Source organism: Barbus barbus, assembly GCF_936440315.1.
Source record: "Barbus barbus genome assembly, chromosome: 28".
Lineage (NCBI taxonomy): Eukaryota > Metazoa > Chordata > Actinopteri > Cypriniformes > Cyprinidae > Barbus > Barbus barbus.
The window spans coordinates 20,683,738-20,700,614 of NC_136756.1; the positions used below are offsets into that span (position 1 = coordinate 20,683,738).

At 40.4% G+C, this 16,877-nt stretch overlaps 1 protein-coding gene across 2 annotated transcripts in view; it reads right to left on the bottom strand.

The window, feature by feature from the left end:
* Positions 1-2,554: 2,554 nt before the first annotated feature.
* The window catches only part of LOC306847782 (uncharacterized protein), a 45,790-nt gene continuing 31,467 nt past the window's right edge, over positions 2,555-16,877 (bottom strand). Inside the window, exons 11-34 of one of the 2 annotated variants that reach the window (XM_079381932.1) lie at positions 16,581-16,814; positions 15,941-16,051; positions 15,525-15,717; positions 15,117-15,262; positions 14,908-15,021; positions 14,234-14,353; positions 13,896-14,048; positions 13,321-13,549; positions 13,027-13,228; positions 12,610-12,763; positions 12,306-12,490; positions 11,752-11,884; positions 11,421-11,663; positions 11,200-11,312; positions 9,849-10,366; positions 9,265-9,615; positions 9,026-9,168; positions 8,719-8,923; positions 8,278-8,368; positions 8,034-8,187; positions 7,591-7,913; positions 6,646-6,793; positions 6,432-6,529; positions 2,555-6,323 (exon numbers count right to left, since the gene is read on the bottom strand). In XM_079381932.1, the coding sequence (XP_079238058.1) occupies positions 4,932-6,323; positions 6,432-6,529; positions 6,646-6,793; positions 7,591-7,913; positions 8,034-8,187; positions 8,278-8,368; positions 8,719-8,923; positions 9,026-9,168; positions 9,265-9,615; positions 9,849-10,366; positions 11,200-11,312; positions 11,421-11,663; positions 11,752-11,884; positions 12,306-12,490; positions 12,610-12,763; positions 13,027-13,228; positions 13,321-13,549; positions 13,896-14,048; positions 14,234-14,353; positions 14,908-15,021; positions 15,117-15,262; positions 15,525-15,717; positions 15,941-16,051; positions 16,581-16,814 (5,753 nt within the window). In that variant the 3' untranslated portion in view covers positions 2,555-4,931. Of the gene's footprint in view, positions 6,324-6,431; positions 6,530-6,645; positions 6,794-7,590; positions 7,914-8,033; positions 8,369-8,718; positions 8,924-9,025; positions 9,169-9,264; positions 9,616-9,848; positions 10,367-11,199; positions 11,313-11,420; positions 11,664-11,751; positions 11,885-12,305; positions 12,491-12,609; positions 12,764-13,026; positions 13,229-13,320; positions 13,550-13,895; positions 14,049-14,233; positions 14,354-14,907; positions 15,022-15,116; positions 15,263-15,524; positions 15,718-15,940; positions 16,052-16,580; positions 16,815-16,877 lie in introns of both variants that reach the window. The other variant, XM_079381931.1, reaches the window with a different exon arrangement.

Consider the following 16,877-nt stretch of genomic DNA (forward strand, 5'->3'; position numbering starts at 1 on the left):
ATATTATCTTCAGTCAAACTCAAATCCACCACACAGGGAATAGATTCAGGAGGCATGATAATCTGGACTAAATCTGAACTATCCATAGAGTTAGTCAAAAGAGAACAGTACCACATGTGGCTGAAAATCAAAAAAGGCATCATATCAACATCTCAGCCCTTCTTCCTGTGTGCCATATACATACCACCCCTCGAGCCTCCCTATTTCCAAGAAGAAACTTTTCAAAACATAGAGCAAGAAATCAACCATTTCCAGGCCCAGGGAAATGTGCTGCTTATGGGTGACTTCAATTCTAGAACCGGTGACAAATTAGATTTCATAGAATCACAAGGCACCCGATTCATTACCGGCAATAACACATTCCAGCTCTTGGTAGCAGCACAGTAGATTACAGTCACAGATCTCCATCTTTCCTCTTTGAGAGCTTTCACAGTCAAACCCTTGAAACCTTTCTCAGACCACAGCCAAATCACCATCTATATAAAGAAATCTGAAACATTACCTAAACCAATTAGGACACCACATCAAATAAACAAAATTATGTCTTTCAAATGGACAGAAAACAGTACCACTAATTACATAAATGCTATTGAGTTTTCAGAAATACAGTCCCTCTTACATTCTTTCCAAATACAGGAATACCCTAAAAATAAATTCGGCATCAATCAAGCAGTGAAAGATAAATGACATATTCTACAAGACAGCACAAAGAAGTGATATAACAATTCTAAAACCAAAGAAAAATAAATTGGTCACTGACAGATGGTTTGATTCAGACTGTAAGGCTCTGAGAAAAAACCTCCGAAATCTATCAAACCAAAAACACCGTCAACCAGAAAACCAGGACCTCCGTCTTCATTACTGCAAGGCACTAAGGCAATGCAAAGCCACACCCCGGAGGAAAAAAGCCCAATTTCTGCAGGACCAGTTTGAAGAAATCGAAAAATCAATAAATTCAAACAAATTTTGGGATAAATGCAAAGTGCTATACAAATCAAATCAAGAAGATCTGGCTATACAAGATGGAGAGTTATGGAAAAATAATTTCCAAAAATGATATAGCTCAACTGAAATTCAAAACTCTGATCAAAACAAAATAATTAAAAAACTAGACATCTTGGAAAAATCAATCAAAACTGACCAAAACCCTTTAGATTTCCCCATAACAATGAAATAATTGGAAGTCAAATTACAGGTCCTTGAGCCCAAGAAAGCCTTCGGTGTTGACGGCATCCTGAACGAAATGCTGAAACACACGGAGCAAAGCTTCAAACTGGCCGTCCTGAAACTCTTCAATGATGTTCTGTGTGTAGGTTCTTCCCTGAGATCTGGAACCAGGGCCTCATCAGCCCCATTTACAAGAACAGAAACAAACTAGACTCCAACAACTAGCGAGGCATCTGTGTGAACAGTAACCTGGGGAAGGTTTTCTGTAGCATCTTAAACACAAGACTTCCTTATGAAACACAATGCCTTGAGTAAATGTCAAATTGGATTCCTTCCAAAACGTCGAACTTCTGATCACATTTTTACACTACAAACACTAATTGATAAATATGTACATAAAAACAAAAGAAAACTTTTTGCTTGTTTCATATATTTCAAGAAACCATTTGGCATGATGGATTATATCTGAAACTAATTGACAGTGGAATAGGGGGGAAGATTTGATCAAAACAATGTACACAACCAGCCAATGTGCGGTCAAAATTGGAAACAAAAGAACAGAATATTTTCTTCAGAGACGTGGAGTGAGAGATGCAGTTTAAGCCCCACCCTCTTCAACATTTACATTAATCAATTGGCTAATACACTAGAACAGTCTCCTACTCAAGGTCTCACTCTATATGACACAGAAATCAAGTGTCTTCTTTACGCAGACGACCTGGTTCTCCTGTCGCCCACTAAAGAGGGGCTTCAGGACAGCCTGAATCTGCTGGAGGATTACTGTCAGACCTGGACCCTGACAGTCAACCCTCAAAAAACTAAAGTCATGATCTTCCAGAATCGCTCCAGACCTCAGGGACTAACACACACGTTCACACTATCCCCACAGAACCGTTGAAACCACAAAAACATACACTTACCTCAGCCTAAAAATCAGCTCAACAGATAACTTTATTTTGGCTGTGAAGGAACTCAAAGAGAAAGCTCAAAGGGTTTTCTAAGCGATAAAAAGATAAATTAAAATTGACATCCCAATCCAAATCTGAAACAGAAATGGCTCTCCCGTGAGGAGAGAATCTGCTCCCACTGCAGTCTGGGAGAGATCGAAACAGAGCTGCACTTCCTCACAGAGTGCCCAAAGTACCTAAACATCAGAAACCACTACTATCCCAAAATAAACAAAGTATTTCCCCAATTTAATAATTGCACCCCAACTGAAAAACTCACCTTCATTCTTGGTGAAAAATCTGAATGTGCAAATATAGCAGCAAGGTTTATAGCAGCCTGCCAACTCCTGAGGGACAGCCACAGCCAAGAAACCAATATCCAGTAAATATATATAACTCACTCCAAACCAACCACATGACTGTAGATAATGTTGATTTCAGTTATTCGGTTTATTAGTTAAATACATAATCTTGTTGCACAACCTTTACTATATCATATACGTATCCATATGTTTTAATGTCATTCTTTTAATATTACTTGTTCAAATGTTATTTAAATTGCTATATTGTTCCAAATTATACTGTTATATGTTCTCTTCTCCTATGCATGCTTTGGCAATGCAAAATGTGCTTTTGTCATGCCAATAAAGCTAATTGAATTGAATTGAGAGAGAGAGAGAGAGAGAGAGAGAGACTCATTCATTTAGCCAGATCAATTTCTAAAGGTTTTCCTTTATTTGTGTTTCATCTCTATTTTAATCATCAACTGTCTTGGATTATTTCCAATACACAGGTGTTTTTTTAAAAATCACCAATTGTGATCTATAAAATATTAAGACGAAACATTTACTTCATTCTAGCATACTGTTTTGCATATATTTGGTGAACAGGAAAGAAAGTACAATAGGCATAAAAAACCCAAAACATAAAATTATACACAGCACATAAAAAATAGCTTTGCATAACATTTGGGTGAAGATACAATGTTCCAAAACCTTTGCTTTGATCTTTATTTGGTGGACTAACACCCATTAAATTCCTCGGATTTCAGTACACTTAATATCATACTGTTGAAGGGCCCTTAAGTGCTACTGGACATCAACGGTTTCCAAAAAGAACATGCCATATAGAGCCTACATAAAGGTTTCTATTTGCATAAGAAGACTCTCTTAGTATTGACCTTGAGCACACACAATATCACCGATCCACCCACCTGCACAAATACAGCAAACCGGAAGTTCCTAAGACCTTTGACAGTATTTCATCACCACCCTGGCTAATGTATGCATTCATCTCTAAATACTATTATGAGTGTTTATTTGGTGTTTCAGAGACCCAGGGGCTTTATTGTGCAAAACACACAAAAAAATGTGATTGTACTAATCAGTTTTATAAAGCTGTGCTCAAAATCACAAAACAGAAAAAGTGAAACAGCACATTAAGTTTGTATAAAGTATTATTTCTAAATTACCAAGTGATTCATACGGTTGCACAGACAGGCTGCTTGTATTTAGGATGAAGGAAATACATGATGTATTTAAAACTTATGTAATTAAAAGATACAACTTCAGAACGAGTTAAACAGCTCAGAATATTAATATACAGGAACACAAAAAAGGCAGAACAAAACAAATAAAATAGTAACAATGGTTACAAAGATGTTGTAAAAAGCACTGATAATATTATGTATAAACGTTTTAGTTTTCCGAAAGGCTCACGCGGCTTGAGAATTCCTCTTCAAACCTCTGTCATGTTTGTGCGGCCACTGAATACTGCATACCATTTCAAAAGAAACAAAGTGGAACCCATTCATATTTACACACCTCCTACATGTCTTAATCATTGGCAAGGCAGAGGATAAACCGTAACAGACAACAAGGAATACCATAAAAATGCAACTATTTACACCACAGTTTAGCTCTGAACCACACATGAATGAATGAGATGTATGTGTAGCACATTCATGTTACAAATGGCAAAAAAGTACCACTGATTCATTTAAGAAACATTTCATTACTACAAACAAAATAATATGCAGGTTGACCTAAAAAAAAATGAGAACACATGCAAGCTGACCCATTATATAAAAAGATTAATTTATCAGTTAAAAGCATAGCTCACCAATAAACTCTGATTTACGTTCAAACCTGTACGACTTTCTTCTGTGGAGCACAAAATAAGACATTTTAAAGAATGTTTTTCTTCATACAATGAAAGTCAGTGGGGTCCAAAACAACCTTACACCATTTGACTTTATTGTATGGACAAAAAAAAACAAAAAACACTGAGACATTTCTAAATGTGTGTTCAACAGAAGAAAGTAAGTCGTACAGGTTTGGAACAACAGAAGAGCGAGTAAATGATGACATAATTTACTTTTTCGTGTGAACTATCCCTTTAAGGTTGGTACCAACTACACATATCTGACTTTTAACATCAACAAAAATTAACAAACAGATGTCAGATTAAATGAGAAAATTTCCTTCAAATTGTAAAATGTTTGACTAAATCTTGAAATAAATTTCCCCAAATTGGGGACAGTAACCACAATCGAGACTGTGAGACACTGTGATTGTCCATTGGTAACAGTGCCCTAGATCGTAGATGGCCGTTAACAGGATTCCCGAGTTGTTAAAGCTGTTTCTCTCTTTTCTGTTTAGTCCAGGGAATTTACAATACGCAAACTTCAAAGTCAACATGCGGAGCGTAATAAAGACTGGAGAAGAATGGAGACAGGATAAATGGCCACTCCTCTGGCAGCTGAAGAGAGAGACAATCAAAACAGCCGTGCAATTAAACTCTCGAAGGTCCAAGTTCCTACGCATACACACTGCTGCGCTGTGACTGCTGCGACTGCGTCGGCTGCGCAGCCTGTGACTGGGGCTGCAGCTGGGCTTGTTCGGGAATGTGTGTGTGGCGGGAAGAAGGTAGTGTGTGGGGGTTTCCTAGAGGGGTGGGACTTGTTGTGACATCGGACCAGTCTGAATTGGAGTGGGGCGACGAAGAAGACCAGGGGTCGGGTGATTCAGGAGAAGGAGTGAGGTAGGGGTGTTCGCTGGGATTGTGCGCTGGATGACCGGGGGTGGTTCCCTCGGAGGCGGCGGTGGGGTAGCTGTGCTGGGAAGGTGGTGTTGGATATTTATCCACGGGGCTCTGCCGTGGCTGATAGGAAGCTATTTGTCGTGCTTGGCTCTCAGGCAGCCCGTGAGGGAGTGCGTGGTTGTGACCGTGGAGGTGCGGAAGGGTTTGTGACAGGCCATGCTGCATCCCCCCATCAGGCATGGGGTACATCATACTTTGGTTACAGTGCAGATGCTGACTTTGTGCCTGATTTTGCCCCTGTGCCTGCATCTGCCCTTGTTGCGCCTGCTTGAGGAGGCTGTGCCCGTTGCCTGCTGCCATCATTTGAAAGGTGACAATGGGCGGCAGCTGTTCACGGCTCATGGTGACGTTCATCGGGGTGAGCATGCCCGGGCTGTGGTGCTGCTGCATGCTGGTGTGGCCTGCGTTCATCTGGTGGGTCGGCATGAGGCCAAACATGTGGCTATTGTAGCTGTGTTTGGCCAAACCCACCCAGCTTTGCTGCTGGCTCAACATGTGACTCACAGGAGGCAGCATGGGCCTCACGGATGGGGTGCTGAGCAGATGGGGAGAATTCGCCGTGCTGGTGGTGGCCACTGCCTCTCCGGCGTATGAGTGTGGAGACTCCAGGGAATCTACAGGTGACATGGTGACTGAGCTCTCTGAGAGGCCGCCAGCTGCTTTGGTGACATTTCCGCTGGCTCCTGCCACCGCCACAACATTCGGCCCCTCTCCTCCGGCCGGCTTCTTTCGCCTCTTCGACTTAATTTCTTTTAGATCTTTGGCTGTCCCAGCTGAAACAGTGTTTGCTTTTCCTCCTGCTCGGCGACTCTTTTTGCCCTGTGGTCCAGGACGCATGCCGATCATGAATCCTGTGCCGTTTGTCCCACAGACCATGGAGGAGTGTCCACCGCCGTTGCCCACGTGGTTAGGCCCAGAATGTGGGCTGTGCACCAGGTTGTACTGGTCCAGCAGACGCACAATGTCATGATGCATTCGTTCTTGCGCAGTATCACGAGGCAGGCGGTCTAGGTGGTCGGTGATATCACGATTTGAGTAATGATCTAGGAGAACTTGGGCTGCTTCAAAGCTGCCCTCCCTGGCAGCCAGGAACAAGGGGGTCTCCTCCTACATCACAGAACAAACAAAACTGAAGTGTTTGGCTGACACACAAAACATCTGTGTACTTGAAAAGTGATTAAACATGCACATAAACAAATAGACATGAACGAGTACCTTATTGTCCTGCATGTCTCGATTGGCTCCATTCTTGATTAGCACTAGAGTGGCATCTACATTATTAACAGCAGCGGCCCAATGCAAAGCTGACTTGCCTGAGGGTAAAATGAGAGCGATGAGATTAACAAATTTTATGTCTAGAATTTATTTCTTTCCATTTATCAAAAAAGTTCTTTACTATGATGTATGTTCATACGGGTTTTCATCTTACCATGGTCATCCACAGCATTGACATCTGCATGGCAGTGCACCAGTTCCTCCACCATGCCCTCCACTGCCAGTCTGGCTGCCAGGATGAGTGGTGTGGTGCCATCATTCATACGGGCATCAAGATCCGTGGCACGGTTACGGATGAGAATCTGGAGTTCAAAAACACAATAATGATTGGTATGTGCACACAAAAACTCAGAAAACATTTTTCACAAACCAAATCAAAAGAAATGAAAAATATTCTTTCTATTCTATCAAACTACAGTTGTCTGTGTGTGTGTGTGTATACATACACACACATATACATACATGAATATATATATACATGAATATATATACATGAATATATATATATATATATATATATATATATATATATATATATATATATATATATATATATATATATATATATATTCAGGAAATACCCAGAAGCTCCAATCAAAAACAAACAAAACAGGACCCAGATCAGCTAAAAACTATTTATGAAACAAAAACAATTACATGAAAAATATAATTGAAAGTAGACTGATCACAAAATAATTTTTTCCAAATATATAAATGAATACATATATAATTACTGATATAAATAATGTTAAAATAAATACTGTCTTATTAATTGTTTTTTCTATTACATCTAAAAATTTACTATTAAACTATTAACTATATTTACTATTAAAGAGCATAAAGATTACTATTAAAGAGCACTTTCTAGGTAATTATTATTTATATATATTTTTTTATTTTAGAGATGTTGTATAGCCGAATTATATGTTAGTCACTATAGATATTTGCATGACTTATTTAATAATTTCCTCAAGTTTTCAAGGCATGGATGTCACAAGATTAAAATTCATTTATAATTTCGATGATTCTGGGAAACCTGTAATTCATGATGAAGTTTAGCAGTCTTAGCAGACATATGAGTAGAAGCACATGCCCTCACCTGAAAGACTCCTTGGGCATCTGCTGCCACGGCCGCATGTAGAGGGGTGCGGCCCATGTTATCATGAGCATTGGCATCAGCACCAGCATCCAGCAGTCTCTTGGCAGCATCAGCTCGGGCGTATCGTGCAGCGAGGTGAAGGGCAGTCTCTCCGGTGCGATCTGTCTGGGCATTGAGTGAAGCACCCTGGCCAATTAAGTCAGTTATGACGTTTGTGCCAGGCTCGTCAGCACCACTTTCCTCCTCCTCATCTCCCAGCATGCTGCCACAATCGGGGCTGCTGCCACTCCGTAGAGATGCCAGCATGAGAGGAGTGAAACCATCTATGAGCATGAAAGAGAATACGCAGTAAGTCAAACTTTTTAAAAGGAAAACAAAAGAGTGAAAACCTTCTTTCCTCATCTACTCAGATTGTGAATAAGAAAGAATCTCAGTCTGTTAACCTGGTCCTTTAACATTGACATCCAGGCTGTCCATGTCAATGTCTGCCTGAGGAGGAGTGAGTGTGATGTCTGCGGCTTTGTGATGTTGCAGGGTCCACTCTCTCCTGTCCACTCCTCCATCCACTCCGACAGGAAGCAATGGCTTATCCTCCATCTGTGAGGTGGGACCGGTCCATTCAGATTGATCATAAACAAAGGGATCTGTTACTGTCATCTTCAGGGCTGTGGAGGTACTGTCTCTTACCCTAGGTTTTTTAGACAGATGATCCTCCTCTGACCAATGATGGGTAGAACTGCCATCCATCAACCCTCCATCCTGTGGTTTCTGCATGCTCCTGAAAGAAAGTGGAGGATAGAGAAAGAAGGGTTGACTTAAGATGTCACCTGAAATCAACAGGTTAACAGAAGCATGTAAAAAGATTCAGGTTGTTGTTGCTTTTAAAGCATCATTATATTCATTTTAACACATAAGTGCTAAAAACAAGACAGATGAAATTGCCCACTCGCACATTTTAAATAATAACAGATGTGTATAATGTGTTAAACGTATAATATATATAATTTATACAATATCAGATGAAAGCACACTGTCACATTATTCCTACTTATTAATCGGAAATTTCCCATGGCAACATGAAGGCAGCAAATATCTTGAGATCATTGTGGAGTTCAGGTGCACACTTACTCCAAGCCAAAATCATCCTGTCCCACTGGCTCTCTCCGTTTACTGTCTTTCTTTGCCAGAAAACCATCAGGAAGCCATAAAGTCCCATGCTTGCGTTTACGCTTGGCAGCCAACACACCCAGAATCAAAATCAGCATGATGATAGCTGCAGCCACAGCAACCAGGTACAGGAGAGGAGGCATGGGGGGTACTGAATCTTTATCGCCTGAGGTGGAAGAGGATGGTTAACAAAGTTTATAAAAAGAGAACAACACAGTGAAAACCACAATTCCTTTTTGCTATCACCCTGTTTTACTAGTTCACTTACTGCCCACAGAGTAGACAGGGTACGGCAGCTCTGATTTCAGGTACTCGGCAGCTATGAAGGCTGCAGCCTGGTCTGCACTGGAGATGCATTCTTCTGAGTGCTGAGAACACTGTCGATTGTCAATCTCTAGGTAAACCTTTGATCTAAACCAAGGAGACATCCAAAACCATGTTAATTTATACAAACACAACAACATGAAGGTAAACTACAAAACGTTCATTTCTGGGTGAGGAACATACCCAATAACCTCCCTCTCCAGCTCTCGTTTTCCACGTTGCTTCATAGAGGCAATATTGTTTTGTATTTCATCTTCCTCATTTCCATAGTATGGGTACACCATAGGCTTCTTATGCTCATCCAGCTTAAGTTTCAGGTTGGTGTGCAGCAGTGTCCCCAAAGAGCGCAGGAAACCCTTAAGGTCACCCAAAAGCTCCTCGGGCTGCAGCAGCACCACGATCACCAGTGTACCATCAGCCAGCTTGGGAGGAGTATCTGTGGCACAGTCCAGACCATCCCAGCCACATGCTTCTGTGTTGCAGCCCTGGTTACAATGACCATTGGCGAAATGATCTGCACAGTATCGGTCATATCTATGTAGAAATTAGAGTAATTAATATATTATTATTATATATAATATTTAAATATAATGTAAATATATATTTGAGGCCTGTAAGATTTTATGTTTTTGACAAAAGTCTATGTTCACCAAGACCGAAATTATTTGATCAAAAATACAGTAAAAACTGTAATATCTACATCTAAATGTTTTCAAGCAATATCTTTGCAAGTTTTTCAAAGAAGAGCAGTAATCCGGAACACATACTTGCAAGTGCTCGGGCCAGTCGATGAACCTTTCTGGCATTCGAAACTGTCAAAGAGGCAGCCAGCATTGTCGCATTCTGGGTCACAGCGGCCATTATGGAATAACTCCCAGCAGGGGACGGAGGCTGTGCAGTTTTTCCAAGGCTTGTCCCAGTGCAGCGTACAGTCGCCTCCATCCCACTCACATTCTGGGGTCCTACATTGTGGGTCACACACTTTGTCTCCTGCCCGCTGTTTGCACTCCAAATATGGGCAGGAAGGTTTATACGTTTGACAGGTTGGCCCACTTAAGCCGGGTGGACACTGGCAGCTGAACTTGTTAGAATCATCTGGCATACATTTGCCACCATTCTGACACATGCAGCGGTTTGTGATGCTCTCGCAGTGGGGTCCAGTAAAACCCATTGGGCAGCGGCACTGTGGGCGGCCCTTTATCTCCACGCACTCTCCGCCATTTTGACAGCGCAAACTGGCACAGGAGAAGATCTCAAAATCACCACAGTTGAAGCCAGTGTAACCCTGAAAGAGCAACACAGAGGCTGTTAGACCCCAAAAATAAAGCAAATCATTGTGCTACCTTACAACGAAATGACTGGGGGCTAGTAAGACAGCAGCAGTGAGTGAAAGAAGAGTAAAAGACGAGTTAAGAGGGAATCAGACTTTCACTTCATACCTGATTTATGCAGCTTCAGTCTTTAGTGCAAGCATGAGAATGAGAGAGAAACAAGCAGCCTTGAGAAAAGGAAACATTTTCACTCAAAGCAAAACAGAATAAAGAAATGCTAACGCAGCCATTAAAGGCTGTAAGAGAAATGTCGGAAAGCACAGCAAGAGACATATTAGTTATTAAAATACCCTCCTCCTCTCAAAGAGCAGTTAGTGAATATTTGATAAAGGCTTTATGTATTTACCAAAATAGGGAATGCTTCACAGTACAGCAAAAATTTAATTGTTTAATTGCTTGCGCATGCACACATACACACTAGCATTCAAAAGTTTGGGGACAGTAAGATTTCTATTTCAAAGATGCAGTTTTTTTGTTTTCTATTCATCAAAGAATCCTTAAACTTAAGCAGCATAACTGTTTTCAACAGTGATAATAAGAAATGTTTCTTGAACATCAAATCAACATATTAGAATGATTTCTGAAGGTTATTGCGACACTGAAAATTTATGAAAATTCTGCTTTGCATTCACAAGAATAAATTACATTTAAAAAATGTTAAATACCAACATGATAATTTTACTGGTTTTACTGTATGTTTGACCGAATAAGAGACTTAAAAACCTTAAAAAAAAACAACAACTTTTGAACGGTTGTATGCACACATAAATACTAACTCTGCACTTACAGGCTGGCAGGTACAGGTGTATCCATGTATTGAACTCGTGTTCATGGCACATCTGCCATTGTTGTGGCATGGCTTGGACTGGCACAGGTCCACCATTAACTCACAATGCTGCCCTACAGGGGGGATGAAGAGCACAAATGTGTGTAAGAAAGAAAAACGTTAATTTGAACCACTTTAAAATAGCTAGTATGATAATCCATGATTCTAAAATAAGACCTCACCAGTATAACCCAGACGACAGCGGCACTGATAGTTATTGGTGAGCGGCACACAGTCAATAGTGCCGGATGGATGGCAAGGTCCAGAAAGACATTCGTTCACATCGCCCTCACAATGTTCTCCAGTGAAACCAGGAGGGCAGGAGCAAGTGTACCGTCCCACACCATCCACACACTGGCCGCCATTCTTACATCGAGCGCCGAACTCTGGGGCACATTCATTCACATCCACCTCACACTGCAAACCTGCAAAACAGAAGACGTGGTAAGGGGACATTTACATATCAGTGTAACATCTGAGCATTAGACATACTGCATTAAGAATCAGTCATACCTTTGGTGCCGGGAGGACATGCACAGGAGAAGCGGTTGATCAAATCAATACAGGTACCTCCATTGCGACAGGGATTCGACTGGCACTCGTCAACATCATATTCACAGTTTACACCCTGATAACCTGCTTTACACTAATAGAGGAAGTGGGAGGTTTAGATAATAGAAGATAAATAAATTTCTCTATTGTATATTATTTCTATATACACTACTGCTTAAAAGTTTAATGTAATTTATTCATGTGATGGCAAAGCTCAATTTTCATCATTTTCATTACACTAGTCTTCAGTGTCACACGATCCTTCAGAAATCATTCTAATATGGTGACTTGGTGCTCAAGAAATATTTCTTATTAATAAACTTAAGGTTGAAAACAGTTGTGCTGCTTAATATTTTTGTGGAAACTGTGACCCCCCCACCCCCCCAAGATTCTTTGAATAGACATTTAAAAGAACTTGTAACATAAAAGATAAATGTCTTTATAATGTCACTGCCTTAACCCCAAACTTTTAAACAGTAGTGTATATCAATATTAGTAAGTGAGACTAGTTGTACCTTGCAGTCATATCCACCCTGGTAGTCCACACAGGTCCCTCCATTTCTACAGGGGTTGGAAAGACATTCATTCACCTTGAGTTCACAGTAACTGCCCTCATAACCTCTCTGACACATACACTGATGTGTGTTGTCTTTGTCGATACACCGCCCTGCGTTATCACACACCAAGTCCACTGCCACACCTGGAGCATATCAGAAGTTGCATTAAGAATTCAACCAAACCTACAGATTAATCTCCATTACATTTTGCTGCATTTCAAAACAGTTGCAGTGAAATTAGTCACTCTGTCTAAACTCTCACCCTTGTTTTTGGCAACAGTCTGGCAGGACATATTAGGGATGTCACAGTATAGGCCTGTCCAGCCATGCTGACAGCTGCATCTCCAATCCATCTCCTTCTGGATGCATGTGCCTCCATTGAGACACTTAAGCTGACTGCACAGGTTTACCATTGACTGCAGAATGAAACAGTCAGAGAAATTAACTAAACTTTAATCTCTGAACATTCACCTACTGACAACTAAATTTCAACACAGGTCAAGAATCATTTTATTATTCCAGTGTCTAGTATGTATTTGCTAAGTTGAAAGAATATTTCATGTTTTAATGGTAGTTAATTAGCAGACAGTCCAAAATGTAGGCTTAAATCAACATCTAGTCATTGAGCAACATCAGACCTTGTGGGTTTGCAATCTAAAGCTGAATGGACAGTTTTTACCTCGCAGGTTTTTCCATTATACATCAGTGGGCAGGTGCAGTGGAAAGTCCCGAGGCCATCTATGCAGGTGCCACCATTTTTACAGGGATGAGAGTCACACTCATTCAGTTCATACTGGCAGAATTGACCCGAAAAGCCATGCCGACAGCGGCAGGTGAAATGGTTAATTCCATCCACACACGTTCCATTGTTGAGACAAGATCTATGGAGAAAAGAGAGGGAAAATGAATAAGCATATATATTATACAATAAAATAAAAGAATACCTTTATAATTTGAAAAATGGAAAACTAACGTCTCAGTGCAATCTGGGATATCACGTTCACAGTTGATTCCATCATAGCCAGGCAGGCACTGGCATGTGTAGCTGTTCACGTAGTCAGTGCAGCGACCTCCATTCCAGCAGGGATTGCTAGTGCACTCGTCTACTTCCTCCTGACAGCGCTCACCATAGAAACCAGCTCTGCACTCGCACAAGAACCGGCCCACTTTATCAACACATGTACCACCATTACGACATGGATCTGGAGAAGAGAGCAAATATTCAAATGATTGGGTTTTTCAAGCTGGGTTCCAATGAACCCTAGTGGGCCATGAAAATGAGTTGACATGAAAATGATTTGACAAAATGAATTTTAGGGCTGTCAAAGGTAAATATGTTGAGAATGTTTTCTGTAAATTTGTTTTATATGTTTGATATAAATTTATATATAAAATAAATATATTCCTTGCAACATAAAACTTTATTTGATCTCTGACCACTAGGCTACACTACTCTCCTTCAAACAGAAGATGTTAACACAAGGATGCGTTTACTGTCTGTCACTCATCCACAACTTGAGAATGAATCTGTGTAGTAATGACACATACTGGAGCTGCAGTCATCGATGTTGGTTTGACAGTTGACCCCACTGTATCCAGGCTGACACTCGCATCGGTAGCTGCCCACTGTGTTCCAACAATGACCTCCATTCTGACACGGGTTTTTCTTGCACTCATCTACATCCTCTGTGCACTGGGCTCCTACACACACACATATCAGACAGAGACTCTTGAAATGTTTTAGACAGATTTTCATGAATTAAATCTACATCTGGGAATGTCATGTGATCAGTGATCAAGGAAAAGGCGTTATATGTGGTTGTCTCAACATCAAATATACTCTTGAGGAATGAAAACACACCCACACACAAACTCAAAGCACTTACCTTCCCATCCGCTGTGGCACAGGCAGGTGTAGCTGGTGTAATCCAGGGATGGCTGACAAACCCCTCGTCTCTGACAGGGCTGAGAATCACAGGGGACTAACTTATCCTCACAGTGTCTCCCTGAGAACCGAGCAGTACAGTCAGTTGTGGATAAAGTGTGGAGTGTTTTAATATTTATATTTATTAAAAACGTACTAATAATATAATATAATTAATATCGATTCACATTTTAATAATTGTTATTAAAATTAATTATTAAAATGTATTAAGAATAAGTAGCAGCACAACTGTTTTCAACACTGGTAATAAATAATGTTTCTTGAGCAGCAAATCATCATATTGGAATGATTTCTGAAGGATCATATGACACTGAAGACTGGAGTAACGGCTGCTGAATATTCAGCTTTGACATCATAGGAATAAATTACATTTTAAAATGCATTAAAACTGAAATATTTTGTAATTTCACAATATTGTTTTTACTGTCTTTCAGAAACATTCAAATATCTTATGACTCCAAACTTTTTAACAGTAGTGTAAATAATTATAATCTTATTATTACATGTTGGGACTGAAATATTTTAAGTGAACTTATAAAATTTGACAATAAAAGTGCTGATTCTGTCATTAAAATCATTGTAAAAAAAAAACTGTGCACTGTAAATGTGTGTCACCTGTGTAAGGCAGAGTGCAGTGGCAGATGTAGCTGTTGACTCTATCCACACAGGTTCCCTGATTCATACAAGGGTTTGACTCACATTCATTAATATTTATCTCACAGTTCAAACCTGAAAGAGGAAAAAGGGCAAATCAGGGAGTTGAGAACTGAACTGAACATCATTATTACTTTGTTTAGAAAGGTTAATGGATTACACGCCTTTACCTGCAAATCCACGGGCACAGACACAGGTGTAGCCATTGAGACGGTCATTACAGGTTCCCCCGTTCTGGCACGGGTTTGACTGACACTCGTTCTTCTCTCTCTCACAGTTCTTACCCTCCCAGCCAGGCTTACATGCGCAAAGATACCTTCACAGACAGAAGATGAGAGTAGTTGACATGAAAGAGATAACTGGCCATAGATGGTTTATACAAAGGCAAGTAAACATTTACTTACAGCAATGCTACAAATGCAACATGCATTTGCAATGTTAATCAATTTTACAGTTCTTACATAGAATTAAATCATACTTATTGATCTCTTTACAGAATATAACAGGAAACGGATGTAGGTTGTGCCACTAATAATCAGTATCAGCCACTTTCACAGAAAGATAAAAGCTGTTCCTACCCATCCTGCTGCTCAATACACTCTCCATGCAGGCAGGGCATGGGGCTGCAGTGGTCTGCACCTGAGTGACACAGAGGACCGTGAGTCCCAACTGGACACAAACACTGAAACCCGTTCACTTTGTCCACACACGTCCCTCCACTCATACACGGGTTCGAACTGCACTCATTTATCTCCTCGTTGCATCGCTCCCCTAAGAAGAAAACGTGTGGATAATGAATAAGACTGATTGAATGCTTTATAAAAGCAGTGCAATTATATAATAGAAGTGATGCATTTTGTTGTTTTAATATTAAAGAAAAAAGCAGAAAAGAACACACACACAATATATATATATTTACAAAGTACTTAGTTCTGATCATGATTCATGAATGAAGCACATCTGCATGTGTATTTATGTATGTGCATGTACAAACCTGTGTATCCAGGTTTGCAAAGACATTTGTACTCATTAATTCCATCCTCACAGGTCCCGTGCTGGCAGGGATTAGTGGCACAATCATCAAGGTTAATCTCACAGTTCTTACCTATAACAAAGACAAATGACAAAATAGTCAATGGAGGCACAGGCAGGTGAAATAAAACTGTTCTAATTTATACAGGAGCCTTTGAAAGGTCTGAGTAATGATAGATCATTTCTGTGTGTGTGTGTGTGTGTAGTAAGACGACGTGTCCAGCAGGGGCGTGTAGCGAGCTTTGTTTTATTTGTTGTACATTGTAACTGAGAAAAACAGGATTAGTCTTACTCTTTTCGAATAACAGTCTGATGTACTTTGTAGACATACTCTAAAACTCACCACCAAAGTTCACATATCACATACTTTACATAAAGATTAGCAAACAAAAATAGAGATCATGCACACATCTCAAATGTACAGTTACAAAAATCAGTCTAATTCTAAATGGTGGATAATAGTCACAATATACTAAATTAAGACCATTTTGCTGCAAGAACATTTGCTGTTATCATAATTAGACTTCATTAAATGCTTCAAAGGTGTAGTATATGGCCTCTTAAAGAGCCTTTGAGATGTAAAGATCAAGTGTGAGACTCACCTGAAGTGCCTGGCTGGCAATTGCATTGGTACATGTTGACCAGATCAACACAGCGTCCTCTGTTTTGGCAGGGGTCACTCTGGCACTCGCGTATCTGCTCGCTGCAGATGGGGCCCATGTAACCTGGGTGACAGTCGCATGTGAAGGTAGCAATTCCGTCTATACAATCGCCATGGTGACAGGGTTTGGGTTCACAGTCGTTAATGTTGTCCGTACACAATGTCCCTGTGAAACCTACAGAGGCCAGCATATAAGACAAGGGATTAGTACAATAAGGTCAGTTCTCTGAAATCTTAG